Below are 20138 nucleotides of genomic sequence, written 5' to 3' on the forward strand. Positions count from 1 at the left end.
AAGCATCCATGCTGTTATTTAACTGACTTAGGAATATATCCTGATTTATACCTAGTTAAGAAATACCTAATACACATAGATACACAGACACACGTACAAATAAGGGGGGGAAACACAATGGAGTTTGTATGTATGTTACAGAAAACAAAACTATCACACCACTACATTCATACCTGCAGGATTGGTTCAGACATAATTTCCTTTTGTGCATGATTACAGCATTCCTTAAGCTTACAGCATTAATATAACCCTACAGCATTCACCTAAATACCAAGAGACTCATTAACTTCTGGAACAACAAATAAAACTTAAGAACACTCTCATATCTGCTGTCCCCATTTCATATTTAAAGAAAAAAACTCTCTCAGCATTGTGATTGTTTAAAAGAAAAAGAAAAAAACAGCAATAAAAATAATCATATGTCACCAAGACCCCAGCTTTATAGAAACTAGAGTAAAATTGAAATCAAGTAATAGACACCAAAGTAAGAAAGCAAATCTCTAAGAAACCTAATAGTGACTAAATCCCTCACGATGAACGTCATCATTTTTAAAAGCTCGCAAGCTGAGAATCAGCCGAGAATCATTAGTCTCATGAAAAGCCCATTGTAGAAAAAGGATTTGGACAATCCTTTGGGGTTTGTCGTAACGTGATTTTTCTCCGTCAGCCTCACTACTTAATTTTCACATGGCTTTTTTTTTCCAGGCTTAAAAATTAGTCAGTGGGCTAGGCAAGAGTTTGGAGTGCTGAGTTCAGGTGCTGCTCATGCCAGGGGAATGTAGACAACAGTACAGTTCTAATTTCTGAATACGAGAGATGGCGAGAAGTTCGATTCTCCCCAGAGACAGAGTTCTTTTCCAGAGCCGAGGCTCTGAAACCCTTTCTTCTCACACCACTCTGTTCTTCACAGTCATTTAAGCAGAAGGTGTGGCCCTCTGGTTTCTGAGTCTCAGGGCCCAAGTCGCTCTGTATTCCATGGCAAAATATCATGAAGTAGGGGCAAACTGGGGTGGATGGTTACCAAGTACTCCTTTCAAACCCTCTTCTTCCCAGGGCTCCCTAAGAGAAGAGCTCTCCTGCTATTAAGCAGGGGGTCGGATAGAACAGCTGACTCAGAGACTCCTACTATAGTTACAAAATAAGACAGGCAAGAGGGGGTGGTGTGGCATAGATGACAGGAGGCTTCACAGTCCAGCAGACCTGGTGTGAAGCTGAGCCTCACCTCTTTGTAGTCATGAAACTTTGGCCCAGGTCAGTTTTCCCACCTGTGCAACTGAGATAATAATGCCAAACACTGAACCTGCCATATAACAAATGTTCAGTAAATTTCAGTTCCCCTTCTGCTTAGGTCCTTCCACATGTGCCCTTTGTCCACTGCAGACAAAGGACACACACAATATTTCATCAATAATGATTTTGTTGACTTCATCAAACGTCCTAATCTTAGAGATCCAAGGTTGCCATGTTCTAGGTTCCAGCAACTAAAGTTCAGCAAAGAGCATAAAAGACACATAAGGTTTAGAATTATGGCAAATCGCAGTAATTTGTTTGCTTGTTTGAAAAGAATGGGCCACGCTGTATAAATTGCTTTTGCAATTAATTTATCATGACCCTATAAGAATTAGCAATGGAGGAATTATGGAAGTCATTATGGGGAAAAATGAAAAGAAATGTTTAATGACCATAGTTTTATATAAAGTAACAAAAACCCTGTTGGTAGCTTATTAACCAAAAACACCTAACTTGCATTCACCGGCAAATGACAAATTGTTTAAAGAAACAGAAGACATTCCTCACTATTGCTGTTGTTTACCACCTCGGAGAAAATACCAACCCAGCAAGAGGCAGAGGAAAAAAGCACACCAATAAAGGACTTCTATATTCCTTTTTAAAAATATGGGTCTTTTCATAGTCTTTGCTCATCCTTTTTTTTCCTTTATTTTTTTCAAAAGCCCTATCTATGTTTAGTCACAAATCACCCGGCAGCCATGAAATCGGAACATCCTGAGCTGCACCAACCTGAGAAAGAGTCTGTAGGATCTGACAGAATAACAAATCAAAGGAGGCTGCGAAGCTAAACGCTGCTCCCTTTCTCCTTTAGAAGTTGTTACAGTGATAGTCCTCCAGCCTCTGGAAAACTTGGCTTCCAGATGCCTGGGACGCTCGCTTTAATGGCTAAGCCCACGTCAAAGACTAGGCCTTTTCAACTCCTGGTCTCCCAACTCTGATTCCTTTCAACACAATCTCATTTTGTCCTCTGCTTACAAGGGGAATGTGGGGAGTCTCAAAGGCCAGAGTAGTACCCCTTATGGGGCAGCAGCACTTCAAAACTAGCTGTGGAAATGCCTCCAGTAGATGCCCACAGAATGAAAGAAATAAGTCAATTCTCACAGCCCCTTACCAAGGTGAGTGTGTAGAATCAATTTGCTTTTTCAAAGGCCTGGCCCAACAGAATAAACAAGCCATTAATTTAGCTGAGCTAGTAGGGTATCATGGTAGATCTCCCAGGTAGCAAAACTATCAGCCAACATGTTCTTGTCCGTTCACTCTATTCCAGGAACTGCACTAATGAATTGAGGTGCATTGCTTCATGTAATCCTCCAACAACCCTATAAAGAAAGTATGATTTCTTCTTTTACAGATGGAAGAATTGGCATAAAAAGCAAGTAACTCTTCCAAGGGCATATAAGTAAGTGGAAGAATAGGATATAAAGCCAGGTGTATCAGATTCCAAAGCATATTTTTCTTAATAAAATGACACTCTGGTAGATTAAAACAATGAATGGCAAATGCACCTGAAGCTTGATCAGGTGGTATAAAATGGAATTTCAGTATACAATAGGTAGCTACCTGTCCAGCCATTACAGGGACAAGTGTATGTTGGTCTTGGTCTGAGGAAATGTGCTCTAGACTAAAAAACAATCCTCTCTTGGTGACAATGATATTGTCAGTGACAACTGACCAATAATATTTCACACTACTAAAATAACTTTTTTTTCCCATCTCAAACACAAATGCAGTTGAGAATATTTTCATAATTAGAGCACTGTGATCATACAGGGTCAAATCTTGGCACTTTGAGGAGATATAGTCATGGGTCACTTAAGGAAGGAGATATGTTCTGAGAAATGTGTCATTAAGCAATTTCATGATTGTGCAAACATCATAGAGTGCACAGTACTTACACAAGCCTAGCTGGATAGCCTATTACTCACCTAGACCAGGTGAAATAACTTACTGCTCCTAGGCTACAAACCTGTATAGCATGTTACTGTACTGAATACTGCAGGAAATTGTAACACAATGGTATGTATTTGTGTATCTAAACATCTCTAAATATAAAAAAGGTACAGCGTTGGATCTTAAAGGGTTTTCAGGAAAAAAAGGTGCAGTAAAAATACAATATTATAGGTTATGAGACCATTGTTTCTGGGGTCCAACATTGACAGAAACCTTGTTATGCAGTACATGACTGTAATTGCAAGTTTAAGGAGAAACCAAAGACAAGTAATCTCTAATTGTGAGAATTCAAATTCCCACTAAAAGGTGTTGAAGACAACTTTTTGAAGAGGAATGTCTTTTCAACACCTAAAAATCGAATTCCCCATATTGTTCACTAGTCGCTCTAAATGTTAGACACACCTGCCCTCCATTTATGTAAAAACAACTCTGATGTCCTTGCTAATAGTGAGAGTCACTTCCAGCCACTCTGAAGCACCAAACCTCTAAAAAGGGGAGTGCTAGTAACTCAAATACCAAATCCACAGGGAGAAAAACTCTGACAAGGACATTTTAGTTAAGCTAAAGATATGCATGAAAGACCAAAGCCAGAAAGGAGCTAAAAAGTAGGCTCCACTAGAGAAAGAACCAGGCCTGCCCAAATGGTAAGTGGACAACTCCCTCATCCACGGGTTCACTCATCCTTGCCATCAGCAAGTAACTCCTGAGCTGCAACTATGTGCCCAGGACGAATTCAAACAGTCAGTAAGCATAGCAGTGAGCGAGACAAAGCCCCTGACCTTGGGAGAGTAACTTCCGGTGGGACAGACAGACATGAATGCATCAATACGTGACACGAGATCACAGACGTGGACGAGAAGAGCTATTTCAGTGCCATGGTGAGCGAAGTCCTCAGAGTCCTGCAGGAAATGAGGGAGTGAGCACTAGACTAGGCAGATAAGGAGTGGAAGTGTTTTCAGCACAGAAAAGAGTAGCACTTTCGAAGGTCCCAGAAAGGCACAGTTCTCAGCACTTTCTAGGAACAGCGCAGAAGCCACTGTGGTTGGGGCAGGTGGCCCTGGGGGGTGGGGAGAGGAAGAGATAGGAAACGGGAGTAGTCAAGAGCCAGGATATTGGGGAGCCTTGTAGCCCAGATTATGGACTGTGAGAGTTAATCCAAATGTGCTGACGAATCGTTCAAAAGTTGTGGGAAGAGCGGTAACATGATGATGTAATTTAAGTTTCTAAAGGATCACCCTGGCTACTGAGGGAAGATAGGGGAGGTGAAAGGAGTGAGACAAGTTTGGGGGCCTTTGCCAGTGTAGAAGAGATGACGGTGGCTTCAACGGCAGTAGTCACAGTGAATGTGGTGGGAAGTGATCAGATTCCGGATATATTCTGAAGTTGGAGACAATGTTCCAATGGATTAGACATGAAATATGAAAGAAACAGAGAAGTGATAAATGATTCCATATTTTCTTTTGACCCATGTATGAGCAGCACAATTCCTTGGCACTGAATTCTTAGGTGAGATAGCCCAGGAAAGGGAACAAAATCCCAGACATCAGAGTAACCATGTGTTACTATTGTAACTGTGAAATTCAGTTTTTCTTTATTTACCTCCTAGAATCTATTTTTAGAACTTTTCTCCCCAAGCCTGTGAGTCATTGCCCAATTTCTTTATATTTTCTCTAAAATTTAAGTCCACTTTTAGGAAATGGTCATTAAATGTATTCACATAAGGTAGAAAGAGTTAAGATTTAATATGTTATCCTTCTCAGGAGGTATGTGCAGCTTAAAAGAAGAAATTGAGATTAAATGAAAGAAAGAAATTTTCTAACTATGGAACTATATATTCTAATAAAATGAGACAGGAAACAAATTTTGGATTAGAAAAGCTTACTTTACACCTTGGAATTAAATAACTCAGGTAGTCGGCTTCCCAAGAGTAATTTTGTCCAACCTAAGGAATCCCATAATTAAACTTGTCCCTAAATTGTGGGAAGAAAGATGGACAAAAGAGGGAAGAATTCATTGCTTCAAAGCAATGAACAGAGATACCCTAAATTAGCAAAGCCAAAATAAGAGAAGTAGGCACATTTAGTGACTATTCTTAAAATAGAACCAGGACCATCACCACTTTACAGCCACCTCTATGCTTTGGCTTCTAAGCTTTGTCACTTTATAAGGCTTAGACTTGCTTACAAAGTGTGGATTTCTTTTCTCTTTCTTCTAAAGGTTTATATTTAAAGCAAAGCAACACAAAATAGAATTTTAAGTGATTTAATGATGACAGATTGAAAGAATAATTGGATTAGTTAATGGTTGTGTTTTGACTGAGCACATATAGATTTGCAAACACTCTTGGAATTGAAACCCTAGTGCAAGGTATTTAAATTAAATGCATGTGTACATTAAAAATCAGTGTACTGCAGCATGGCTAATTTATGGTAATGTCCGTTGTCCTTTTAAAGTTGTAAATGCATTTAGAAAAGAATTAAGTTGTCATTTTTCACTGAACACATGACCAAAATAAAGGGAACTGATCAAGCTTTGTACATTTTATGCTCTAGCAATTTTTTATTGGTTAGTGTGGGACTATTGATTATGGAAAGCTACGCTGAAGTGCAAAGGTCTTTGCTGTTCAGCAGATGGCTTTGCTAGCTAAACTCCACATATGTATTATTTATAGACTTCTATCGCTACGCACAGCACTTAGCAGTATGTTAACTTTCTGCACTAACTGGGAGACAAATCTTCCATCCAGGAAGAATTAAAGTGGCACAATGGGGACTCATGAAACAATATGCACCAGTAATTGACAGATCCAATATAAAGGTATCATCAGTCTCCTTTTGAAACAATTTCCAGAATCTTTGAAACTGTTGCTTCTTTTCTAAAACAGTTTCTCCTGAGGGCTCAAGGTCATGACGACTCCTTTGCTCCTAAATTTTTAGCTGAAGAAAACCTGCTTAATTTAAAAAAAATTTTAGATCTGTTACTTTATTTTAAAACCATTTCTTGAGTTCCTACTATGTGTAGTGCATTAGGGGCTGTGATAGAAAATCAATGAGAGAAAATTTAGAAGAAAGACAGGTGACATGACTGCCAAAAGGCAAACTTTCACAAATTCAGACTGGGATCCTACTGCTCACTCTTTTTGAGGCAACACTTATACTCAATGACAACAGAGACTTTTTATCTGGAAAACCAGATACAATATCAGCAGGGGCGACTATTTAGGACCATGGCAAGCTCTGTGGGTCCATTCCTGTCCTGGGTAGGATGTTCTTATTCAATCTCTTTGATGGCACCAATTTCAGCTTCTCTTTATGAAAAAAAAATGCCTTTGAGTCATCACACACATTATATAATAAGTGTAAGCATGGAATAAAGTACTCTGTGTATAATACTGTTCTGGAACTGCCCTACATCTGAGCATGCATTCCTTCATCCATCCAGTGTTTAGTGAGCATTTACTATAAGCCAGACATTTTGCTAGGTGCTACTCCCTCTAAGGTAGAGGAAAAAACAAACAAACAAAATAGTCACATCCACATGTGTGAGACTATGTGTGGGAACCCTATCAACTCTTAAACACTCTTAGAGGGCATAGTAATAGTGTTCTGCGTGCTCCAGTTTTGAAAGAGTATATTACGCAAGATTCTTAAGATGAATAAACCAAATGAACACAGACTGAAAGTTTTCTGTTGTTTGAGTCACCCGGTGATTGACACAGTGGCAGGCCAAAGCAGGGGTCGGACAAATATCCCTTCACAACACATCACTCTGTTTCAACAGGTAAAGGAAGCAAGCAACCAAGCCAAGCTTTCATCCACCACCCTTTTCCTTAGCACTCTCCCTGGCTTCAATGTTCATCTAAAAAACCCATCAACTAATTCTGAGAATTTTCTCAAGGAAAAAGAATTATATCTAGAAAATCTAAAATGGGGCTCAGTGCCTCAAAAATATGTTAGGGAGAATCAAGATGCTGTCAGGGGTCTGTTGTATAAGCAAATCAAAGTGGATGCAGGTTGCTCAGCATGAGCTCACAGACTTCCTGTGAAAGGTCTCTAGTCTACCCATGCTAAGGATAAATTCACACACACCAGAAACAAGCAGGGATGGATTAAAAGAGCCCGTCTATTCAGTGCCAGACCAGAGTATTGAAAAGATATTTTACAAATTGGCTTTTCTGCGTAGTAACATCACACAGACTATATAATACTATCAGCCATGTAGCTTCTGCCTTGAGATTTTCTTAAGAATTTTACTCTGCAGTGGTCACTGCCAACATTTAATAGCGCTGTCTTATATTCTATTTCAAACTCTAAATGATCATTTAAGAGACAGAACAGCCATTGTCACATGAAAACTGCTGCCTCCCGGTGGGGTGGTAGAAGTTGCTGGCAGGTCATCTGAGGTGTCACTTCTAAGAAAGATGACTGCAGTTGATGTTTTTTCAATATTCGTGTGTGTTACGGTGTTCTCCGCCAGAATGGGGCCCTCTACTAAAGCACAAAGGATCTTGAGTCATAGCCGTTCCAGAAGCAGGTTGTGTCTCAGCTCCCTGACATGAAGCATTTACAATATCACAGCTCCTGTGTCCTTTGTCTTTCTTCATCCTTCTAGTAAACAGGGCAGCCTCGTCCTTTACAGTGTTAGAATGCTTTTTACCTTCCCTTTAGTTGAAATGTAGGATCTAATATTTTAGATGTTAATCAGGACACAGGAAAGTACCCAAGAAACAAGGTATCTTATATCAGGAACTCACATCTCTTCATGATGTCCAATGACAGGGGATGACCACACCAAGGGCAAAGGTGGCAAGTGACAAGCAGATTCATCCTGTCTCTTCCATGTCCATCCCACACCCCATAATATCCCCTGTGAGTGTTTAATGTTATGTTGGAGTCGGGGGCGGGGGGTGGGATGCGAACAAAAATACAAGTGGAGTGAAAGAAGGGGTTTCTTGGGGTCTGTACATGTCTTAGTCAAAAACTACACCTTTGAAACAAACTTAAGGCTACAAAATGCGAACTCCCAGGTAGGTCTAAAATTTCCCACGTTAGCTTAACACAGTCTGGTTTCCATGTGCTTTCAAGTTAAGTTAGTTGCCCCCAGGCACCTTCCAAAGTGTTATGGTCTCAGGCAGTATTTCTAGAATGGGTTCCTCTTGGTAATAATTCCCTTCATGGAATCATGCCTTAGAGACAGTAGAGCTCTGCTGTTGAGAAAAGTTGCCCACAAAGCTATGCAACTAAACAGTATTATTATAGTATACAGGGACTAGAACACTCTATCCATATCCTGTTCTAGAAATATTTTTCCCGTAATTCCCTGAAAAGTTAATGTACCCACTTCCTTTAAACACCCCACCCCTCCAAGGAGGTTTCTCTAATGATCCTGTTTCATTCTGTAACCTGCGCTGATACTCCAACACAGCATTCCAGAGGCCTCCCCCTTAACCTTGCTTTAATGTATGATTTTTTTCCATAGCTCATGCACCAAGTGTATAAGTTACTTTGCTTATGTTATTTATTTGGTGTATTTTCACTTAAATTTAGGTTTCATGGGGGAGAGAATTTGGTCTATTGTGTACTCGGAGGTATCTCTAATGCTTAACATAGTGCTCCACAGATAGCAAGAGCTCAGTGTATTAATATATTTATTGAATGAACCAACACAGCTCCTATAGCAAAAACAGTGGAAGGGTAAAAGTCAAACAGTATTCTGAAAAGTTGAAAAAACAAAACACTAGGAAGGGTCACAGAAATGTATATTGTCTCTGCTGGGGAGAAATAAGAGGAATTAAATTGCTTGATGTGTATGACTTGCTCATGAGTTCTGGGAAAAGAGAAAGGGGCATTGTTGTTCCCTAATAGATTTTTGTTTCCATTTCCTTTGTTCACAATGAATTTTAATCACCGACATAACATTAGAAATGAAAGTTAGTACATAACCTTTATGCTTTCCTGTGGTAGAGGCCACAGCCCAGATTGCAGACAAATAAGAATGTCAGCTGATGTTAATTTAGTTGCTGTTATTTATTCATTCTCCTTCCTGCGACCAAGTCGAATCATTTTAACACATCATTCTTTCTAGGAAACATTGGTTAGAATTTCAGTGAATTCTCCAAGACTCCTATTTCCTACAGAGTCATCATTTAATTTTTTTTAAAAAAAAATATCAAACTCAGCAACATTTTCAACAGTAGAAATAAAGGGTTAGGTTCATTGCCAATGAAGTTTGTCAGCCTCTATTTCCAGACATTAAGGTTCAGTCGAGCTCAATATAAAAACTCACCTTAGATACATCTTGAATTATTACTATGCCACATTATTTTGCCAGAAAAAAGTGATGCATATGAATGCATGTATATTTGTGTGTTTACCCTCATCATGGTGCATGTCTTCACTGCTCCTACCCTGAGAGTCAGTGTGATGGAATGGAAAGAATATTGAATTCAGAGCCATATGAACCTGTGCACGAATCTGACAATACCAATTTACACACCTTTAACTCTCAAAAGTGAATGATAAACTCTTATGTTACTCTAAATCTTTGGGGTTTTTTATGATTTCAAAATTTTATGGGAGTACAAATGTTTTTGGTTAATTGTATCCATTTTGTTATGCTTGAGTCAGGGTTATGAGTGTGTCCATTACCCAGGTAGTGTTCATTGTACCCATTAGGTAGGTTGTCACCCATCCCTTGCTCCCCACTCCCACCTGCTTGATTTCCACTGAGTTTTACTTCCCTCTCTGCACATGTATGCTCATCGGTTAGTTCCAATTTAATAGCGAGTACATGTGGTGTTTGTTTTTTCATTGTTCAGATACTTCACTTAGGATAATGATCTCTGGTTCAATCCAAATTGTTGCAAAAGGCCTCAATTCATCCTTCTTAATGGTGGAGTAGTATTCCATGGTATACATATACCGTATTTTGTTAATCCACTCATGAACTGATGGGCACTTGGGTTGATTCCACATCTTTGCAACTATGAATTGTTTGCAATAAACATTTGTGTGCAAGTGTCTTTTGGGAAAAAAAATGACTTCTTTTCCTTTGGGTAAATACCCAGTAGCAGGATTGCTGGATCAAATGTTAGGTCTACTTTTAGTTCTTTGAGGAATCCCCATGCTGTTTTCCATAGAGGTTGTACTAATTTGAAATCCCACCAATAGTGCATAAGTGTTCCTTTCACTCTGCATGCATGCCAGCATCCATTCTTTTGAACTTTTTAATAAAAGCCATTCTACAAGGGGTAAGGTGATATCTTTTTGTGTTTATATTTGCATTTCCCTGATAATTAGTGGCATTGAGCATTTTTTCATATGTTTATTGCCTATTAGTCTATCTTCTTTTGAAAAGCTTCTGTTCATGACTTTAGCCCACTTTTTAATTAAGTTGTTTATATTTTCCTTGCTGATTTGCTTGAGTTCTTTGTAGATTCTGGTTATTAACCCTTTATCGGATGTATAGCATGCAAATATTTATTCCCATTCTGCAGGTTCTCTATTAGCTCTATTGATTGTTTCCTTGACTGTGCAGAAGCTTTTTAATTTAATCCAGTCCCATTTATTTATTTTTGTTGATGTTGTGATTGCTCTTGGGGTCTTCTTCATAAATTATTTGCCTAGGCCTACATCTAGAAGAGTTTTTCCAGCATTAACTTCTAGAATTCTTATGGTCTCATGCCTTACATTTAAGTCTTTTATCTATCTTGATTAAATTTTTACGAGTGGTGAGAGATATGGATCCTGTTTCAATCTTCTGCATGTGGCTATGCAATTTTCTCAGCACCATTTATTAAATATGGCTTCTCTTCCTGGTATATATTATTGTCTGCTTTGTCAAAGATCAGTTGGCTGTGGGTGGATGGTTCTATATTTGAATTCTCTGTTCTGTTCCATTGGTCTAAGTCTCTATTTTTGTGCCAATACCATGCTATTTTGGTTACTATGCCCTTGTAGGATAGTTTGAAGTCTGGTAATGTGATGCCTCCAGATTTGCTCTTTTTGCTTAAGATTGATTCGGCTATTCCGGCTCTTCCCTGGTTCCAAATAAAGCATAGAATTATTTTTTCTATATCTGCAAAATATGATGGTATTTTGATGGAGATTGCATTGAATCTGTAAATCACTTTGGGTAGTATGGACATTTTAACAATGTTGATTCTGAGATTCATGAGCATGATATATTTTTCCATTTGTGTCACCTGCAATTTCCTTCTGCAGTTTTTCCTCGTTGTCTCTGTAGAGTTCCTTCACCCTATTGGTTAAGTATATAATCCTATGTATTTTATTTTCTTTGTAGCTATTGTGAATGGTATTGAGTCTTTGATTTGACTCTCAGCTTGCCTGTTATTGGTGTATAGGGATGCTACTGATTTGTGTACATTCAGTTTGTAACCTGAGACTTTGTTGAATTTACCAATTCCAGGAGTTTCTTGGTAGAGTCTTTGGGGTTTTTTAGATATATGAAAATTTCATCAGCAAAAAGCAATAGTTTGACCTCTTTTTTCCAAATTTGGATATACTTTATTTCTTTCTCTTGCATGACTGCTCTGGCTAGGAGTCCCAGAACAATGATGAATAGAAGTGGTGACAGTGGGCATCGTTGTTTTGTTCCAGTTCTTAGTGGGAGTGCTTTCAACTTTTCACTATTCAGTATGATGTTGGCTGTGGGTTTGCCATATATGGGATTTCTAATCTTGAGATATTTTTCTTCTATGCCTATTTTGTTGAGGGTTTTTATTATGAAAGAGGCTGAATTTTGTCAAATGCTTTTTTTGCATATATTGAGATGATCATATGGTCTTTGTGTTTGCTTCTGTTTATGTGGTGAATCACATTTATTGATTTATGTATGCTGAACCATCCTTGCATCCCTGGGATGAAGTCCACTTGTTCACAGTGGATTATTTTTTTCATCTGCTGTTGAATTCAGTTTATTCGTATTTTGTTGAGGATTTTTGCAACTCTATTCATAATCCTCCAAGCAGAAAATACATAAAGAAACACTGGACTTAAACAGGACTCTAGAAAAAATGGGCCTAACAGACTTACAAATTTACTCTAAAACTACTGAATATACATTATTCTCATCAACACATGGAACATTCTCCAATATTGCTCATATTTTAGGCCATAAAACATGTCTCAACAAATTCAAAAAAACAGAAATCATACCACGTACCTTCTCAGACGGCAGTGTAATAAAACTAGAAATCAACTCCAAGAGAAACACTCAATTCTACATACAGTCATGGAAATTAAACAACCTGACCCAATGATTATTGGGTCAATGATGAAATTAAGATGGAAATAAAAATATTCCTCAAACTGAATGACAAAGGGGACACAGCCTATCAAAATCTGTGGGATTCAGCAAACATACTCCTAAGGGGAAAATTCATAGCCTTAAATGCCTAAATCAAAAAGAGAGAAAGATGACAAATTAACAATCTAATGACACATCTCAAGGAACTAGAAAAAGAAGAGAAAACTTAACCTAAAGCCAGCAGAAGAAAAGAAATAACTAAGGTCAGAGCTAAATGAAATGGAAAACAAACAAACAAAAACACAAAGGATCAATGCTAAAAAAAGTTATTCTTTGAAAAGATAAAATTAATAGACCTCTTGCTGGATTAACCAGGAATAGGAGAAAGGGAAACAAATAAGCTCAATCAGAAATGAAAAAGGAGATATTACAACTGTTAACACAGAAACACAAAATGTCATGTGAATACTATGAAAATCTCTATGCACATACCCAAAAAAGTAGAGGAAATGGACAAATTCCTGCACACATACAACCTCCCAAGATTCAATCAGGAAGAAATAGAACTCCTGAACAGACCAATATCTAGCAATGAGTTTGAAGCAGTAATAAAAAATCTTCCAATAATAACAACAACAAAAAAAGCTGTGGACGAGATGGATTCACAGCTGAATTTTACCAGACCTACAAAGAAGAGCTGGTACCCATATTGCAGAAATTATTCCATAACATTGAGAAAGAGGGAATCCTGTCCAACTCATTCTAGGAAACCAGTATCACCTTGATACCAAAGCGAGAAAAGGGCACAACAAAAAAAGAAAACTAAATATTCTTTATATTTAGTTAGCTAATTTATAACTTCATTATAATTATTGGCAATGGTAAATAATAAAAGGCAGGCATTGTCTAACAAATATAGATTAGCTCAACTTTCTCAGCATTATAATGAAGGTACCACCCTGACTTCCAAGAGTATTATAATAGTTATTAACAAAGAAAACAGAAGGATGTCTATAAATCAACAAACTGTTGAAAAAATCAGAAAGTGATTACTATCTATTCCATGAAAAAAATGAAAGACAGAGGAACCAATGTCAAGGTCATCATGAACCCCAGATTCTAGCCCTGCCTGCCTAACATTGAGAACCCTTCTGAAGTATACTTCCATAGGCAAAAAAAGATTTCCAAATTGCCCAGAAGAAATATTTCTACCCCATGAAATTACTTTGGTATGCTGGCCAAGGAAAGGAGAGATTCTCTTTCCGGGGGAAACAAACACCTGCAAATAGCAACAATCATGGTCATTGTTCTTGTAGTGTCTCCTATATGCTAAGCACTGGGCCTGGTATTTTACATGCCTGGTATCCAATCTTTCCACCTTGCAACACAGGCAGTATTATTAGACACATTCTCCTGAAAAGGGAAATATCTTAGAAGAGTTGTGTAGCTCGTTCAAGGTCACACAACTAGTAAGTGATGGAGATACAATTTTAGTTATATCCAATGTCAAAAGGGACAGAGACCTCAGAGTTATGCCACTTCCAGGCCTCTGTTTGCTCCAAAATTAGTGTTTTTTAAGACTGGACACATATTTAACACAACAAGGAACGATTCTGTGAGACTGTGAGTTAATGTGTAAAGGATAATGAACTGTATCTCCATTCTCTGCCTTGGAGATTAGGAATGATAAGAAGCTAAGGGGTCATTTTAGTAAAAAATGAATGATCACTATGTAAGGAGTGTTTTCAATCAACACTGATTTCAGTCGTGGAGTCAAGGAGTGAGAGTGGCTAGGAATCTGGCAACAGAAATCTGTCTTTCCAATACACACATCATGTCAGGTTTCAGGAAGAGCCAGGCTTCAGCCCATCAACACCTGTTGAATTTTCAACCCACCTACTCCTCACACAACACCAAATGATCAGTTCATACAAGAAACTATTTTTTGCTTCACTTTGTTTGGTTTTTTTGCTGAGGAGATGATTCTGTATTCTTAGAGGCTCCAAGAAACTATAGAAAATGTCTATCTTAAATAGCTATGGATTTAACAGATATAGTTCAGGGCAGCTGTCCAGCATGCATTGCCACAATAATTGCGGACAGACTTCTGTCATTATCAGACTGGGCCCACCGTGAGCCAACAACCTAAAGGAAAACACACTGGAGGCTTTTACCTGGGGCCATAGAGCCAGGCAAAATATAGCCAATACCAAGATGTTAAAATACAGCTATTAATGGATGGTAACCCATTTTCCCATATTCTCTGGCTCCCTGGGGAGACTAGAATAGAAATAATGCCACAGAGTGGCAGAGAGATGTGAAGACAGAGCTGGGTTAGAATCAGGGTACTATCGCTCAGAGCCTACATAACTTCAGGAAGTATTCATACTCTCTGAGCATTTATGGCTTCATTTGCAAAATTAAAATGCTATGAGTGGCTTCTTAGGTTGCTGTAAGAATTAAGTGTGTTGTGTCAGGTAATAATAACTAATGGTTACTGAGCATTTACTATGTGCCAAGCACTGGATGAAGTAAGCACTGCTAGCAAACTAAGACACTAGCATTAAGTAATTTGATGGAATTCATAAAATTAGAAAGTCACAGAAACAGGACTTGAATCCAGGGAGTTAGCACCAAAGCCCATGATCTTAACCCACTATTCTATACTGCTAACTATGGAACTTCCATACTGAGTCAAAAATTGATAAATACTAGTCACAGGTACTTCTACTACTATTAATATTCCTATCACCAGATCAAATGAAGTTATATATTAAATACACCAAAGAATGGATAATACCTGGGACATTGCTGCAGAAATTCTCCTTCAATGATGCAGGCCTCTTTCTCAAGAAGTTCAGGGCACCCTTTTCCGCCTCCAATGGCCATGTGCTTCACATTCCGGCTCCTGCTCCTAAATCCTGGCATGAGATTCCCTGAACGACACGTCTTGGAGCAGGGGCTCCAGGAGGACCACTCGGAGGTTTCGCAGTCTTTTGGCATGATGCAGGACTGCACAGTCAATGGGAAGGAGTCTTGTGTGCAAAGGCTGAAGGAACGGAAGCAGAAAACAGGAGGCCATAGATTAACAAATGCAACCAAAATATGAAGCACTTACTATGAGTAAAAGAAAACTGAAATCTGATTTAAGCATTAGAGTTTTAAAGACATTAGAGACATCATGATAAAATATTGGAGGACATAACATTTTAAGAATGTGCACTCTATTTCATCTAAAACAGTGAAGCTGTTTCACTTTAGCAAGGCACACACGTAAGATGGGTCCATCTTCATCAGCATTATCAGAAATAATGGAAGTCCTTCCAGGATGCTATCACTGATGGTATAGCCTACGACTACCTCTGTTGACTATTTTCCAGGTGGCACAACTGTGTTGCACTTCACAGACACTATCTCACAACGAGCTTATGAGTTTACATTTTATTATCTCCACTTTGCAGGTAAGAAAACTTAAGCTCTGGAAGACTAAATCATTTATCTAGTGTCAAACAAAGGTAAATGTAAGCTTTAGAATATTAACCTAGCCATTCTTGTAAAAACTCGGCTATAAAAAAAGGTGATATTATGTTTCCCCACATTGTTAGGCTCTGAGCATCAATTTCCTCATCTGCAAAATGTGTGTGCAATCAAGTACTCACAGTCTAATTGGCAGATAGGGAAATAAATAAAAAGATAAGATAATGTGATGAACTAAACATGAGCATTTACAATGATGAGGGAAAACACTGATGAGGCAGTGATGAATCACCTGGGAGAGCAGGTGGGTGCTCAGAGAAAAGGACATCTGAGCTGCATTTTTAAAAAATTAATGGGAGCTTCTCAGGCACAGAGGGAACACTATCCTAAGTCAAGAGAATAACATATCCAAAGCCTTGAAATAACACCTCACAGGGGATGGGAACAGTGGTATGCTAGAACTATGGTTACATTTTCAGGAATTTGCAAGCCACTTGACTTCACATAAGCTTAAAATTTGCCAAGGGGGGGTATTTACACTACAGAAATTGGCAAACACTCCAGATCAAGCCCTCTCACCCTGACCCCTAAGAACTACTTGGGTAAACGTTTAATAAGCACATCCCTGGGGAGAAGGTGTAAGCCAATTTGTTTGGTTGAAGCAGAAAGTGCAAGGAGGAAAGCGGATAGATATGAGGCGCATGGGTTCTTCAAAAGTAGGTCTGGGAAGGCTTCACATCATGGGCTAAGGAACTTGGTTTCAATCGGGTATTAAATAATTTCAAGTGGAGGAAGTCAGTTAGACTCACACAGGAAGACAATATTTCACATATGAACTGACATTCTTTTCTTTTGTCACTTCTTTGTTTTTAGCCCTTCTTTTATTCAGTCAAAGGCACCCATTACTTTGGGAGGAAAAGGATGATATTAATAGGAATGCAAACTAAAGAAAGGGTCAGTATTCAAATACTGACTTAGGCTTTGGTAATGGTTCCTCTGTATGTGGTCAAAAAGAGAGAGAAGTCTTAAATCGTCTCCCGGTTTCTAACTTGGAAAAATGTGTATTAGTAGATAGGGGAGCTGCCACTCATAGACGACAGTGTGCAGTGGAAAATAAAACATTCTCATATTTGGCCATATTGATGATTCAATGATAGTGAGATTTCCATATTTATATCCCTCACTGGCAGTTAATGTGGTGTTCATAGAGAAAATGGTAAATTAAGATAAGACAAACTTTTGGTCCAATATTTTATTTATTTAAAAAACTATTTAGATCATATTGATCCTTTCAAAATGAAAAGGGCAGTATATCATTATCATTGTTCCATCCACTGTGACATTTTGGGGCCTGGAATCAAAACACTAGGAAGAACTTCTCTTGAAAACGCCTCGCCTAATACAGAATGTAATGCCACCATCATTGAGCAACGTGGAGGGTGGGGGAGGGGCCACAACCTTCTGCTGGGTGACACAACAGAAAGCTGTGGATCAAGAAGTTTCTAGATTTTGACTTTTTGAAAATTGTTATGGGTGAGCTTCATCCTTCCAAAATTGGTATGGTCAAGTCCTAACTCCTGGGACCTCAGAATGCAACTATATTGGGAAATAGGGTCTTTAAAGAGGCAATTAGGTTAATAGGAGGCATTAGGGTAGGCCCTAATCTAGTATGACTGGTCCGTATAAGACGAGATTAGCATACAGGCACACACAAAGGAAAGGCCATGTGCAGACACAGGCAGAAGGGGGCCATCTACAAGCCAAAGAGAGAGGCCTCATAAAAAAGAACTCCAGCCAACACCTTGATCTTGGACTTCCAGCTCCCAGAATGTGAGGAAATAAATTTTTGTTGTTTGAGCCATCCAGTCTGTGCGGTACTTCATCAAGGCAGCTGGAGCAAACTAATACAGAAATTTAATAAATTGTTTCAACTTGTGTATGCTTTCCTTTACAAAATGAGTTTTGATTTCCAAGATGGACTTTGTTCTTCCCTTGATAAAGAATGTCCCACAGTCTTTCATTCTCTGTCTATAGGTGAAGTGGTGGTGGTGGCCCATTTGTCCCCATCTGCCAGCTTGCACCCTGTGTTGCTCATCCTTCTCACGCTGACCTTCCCTACCCGACCAGTACAACAGATAATAAGTCCCCAACAGGAAAAGCATGTGTATTGAGTTGCAGGGATCAATTAGGGCTTTTATATTTTTGGAAAGGGATCCTAACTCTTGTTTGCTTGCCAAGAAATGGCTTATGTCCCATCAATTAAATATTTCTAATGGTATTTTCACTAGCCCTCCTTCTTGGTTAAAATAGTAATGATAATAAAAGGTACCACGCTGGACTCCGGTCTAATTTGATCAGTGAGATTCCATTTTCTGTAGTAGTGGAAGGAACACTAAATAGTGAATCAGAAATATCTGGGTCCTGAGTTTTGCATCACAATATAATAGTATGACCTTAATCTCTTGGCTGCTTAGTTTCATTATCAGCAGAAAGAAAAAGAATAATAAAATGTGATCTACTCAACTCCTCCCCCTCCCAAGTTGGGGCAACCTTCAATGCAAGTGGAATCACCTCACAAACTAAAGTCCCAGCACAGATTGTTGCCCACATGCAGAAATGGCGATTGATCCTTTCATAAAAGATGGCATGCCTTCTTAATGACACAGACCTGTGCTGTTGACTTGTCTTTTAAAACGGAAATGCTGTGGTAATTTTACCTCCTTGACATTTATAGAGAATGTTGTCCTTTATAAATTACTTCACAAGTATTCAACTATAAAGGGAAACTCTGGGACTTAAAAATTACTCTAGCAATTCTTGCTTTCCCTAGAAATGTAAGGAAATCTCCCTACTTCCAAGGGCAGAAACTCTTATAAAATAAAATTGAGCAGTAAAGTGCCTCCAATTCATTAGCACTTCAGTTACCACTGCTTTACAGCGATATTAAATATGTCAAACATACAGAAAAGTAGGGGAATATAATAAGCACTTCCATACCTTCCTAGAAAAGACTAACATTTGGTTCAGATTTCCTTAAATAAGTAAAAAATTACTAATTCAGGTGAAATCTCCTGTGTTCTTTGCAATCCCAGTTTCATTTCTCTCTCCCCAGACAGGGCCACTATCCTAAATCGATTCACATTATCTCAGACTTAAAAAATATATAATATAAAAAAGTATAAATGTTTTATACTTTAACTAAAGATGTATACCTGTATTTATAAATAGTATTTAGCATTGTCATGTATATATATATATATATATATATGTATACATATTTTAAATTTCACTTAAGTATTGTTTTGTTATGCATATTGCTCTGGAAAATATTTCCCTTACTTAATATTGTAATTTCTAGGTCTATCCATGTCCATAAATGCAGACAGTATTCATTCACTTTTACTGCTGTGCAATATTCTGGTATATGGGTACATGGCAATTTATTTATTCATTGCTCATTGAATGGGTCCTTTGATTGTGCTCAACTGCTTGCAGTTTCACAGGACGATGTATTAAAACTCCTTGTACATGTCTCTAAGTGTTACACACGTAACAGAGATTTCCCTTAGTATTACAGCCTAGAATTGAGTCATACATATTTATACAAGTGAATGTGTTAAGTATTGTTCAATTGCTCCTTTCCAACATGCTTCCATCTCTTGGTATCATCAGGCTTATTTTTCTAAAATGTTTAGATAATGCATTTATGTTCCAGATTAACATGAAGCTTTATGTTCTTTTCACATCTTTAGTGACCACTCACACTTCCTATTTTGCAAATCAGCCCATACTGTTTGCCCATTGTAGCTAAGCAATGACCTCCCTAAAGATGCCAATATCCTAATCCTTGGAATCCATGAATGTGCTGCCTTATATGGCAAAAGGGACTTTGCAGATGTGAATAAGGATGCTGAGATGGGAGATGATTCTGGAGTATCAGGCGGACCCAGTGTAATTACTGCATCTTTATAAGAGGGAGGCAGAAGTATCAAGAGAAGGAGACATAAGGCCAGCAGCACAGGTTGGAGTGAAGCAAAGCCATGGACCAAGGAGTGTGGGCAGACTCTAGAAGGTGGAAAAGACAAAGAAATGGTTTCTCCCCTAGAGCTGCCAGAGAGAACACAGAATAATTCCCCTTATTTCAAGATGTTTTA

General features: G+C 38.4%; 1 protein-coding gene across 1 annotated transcript in view; it reads right to left on the minus strand.

The window, feature by feature from the left end:
* THSD7B (thrombospondin type 1 domain containing 7B) overlaps positions 1 to 20138 on the minus strand; it is a 718374-nt gene that overhangs the window by 525579 nt on the left and 172657 nt on the right. The window contains exon 3 of the mRNA XM_045559264.1: positions 15308 to 15556. Coding sequence (XP_045415220.1) covers positions 15308 to 15556 — 249 coding nt within the window. The remainder of the gene's footprint in view (positions 1 to 15307; positions 15557 to 20138) is intronic.

The sequence above is a fragment of the Lemur catta genome, chromosome 8 (genome assembly GCF_020740605.2).
Source record: "Lemur catta isolate mLemCat1 chromosome 8, mLemCat1.pri, whole genome shotgun sequence".
Classification (NCBI taxonomy): domain Eukaryota; kingdom Metazoa; phylum Chordata; class Mammalia; order Primates; family Lemuridae; genus Lemur; species Lemur catta.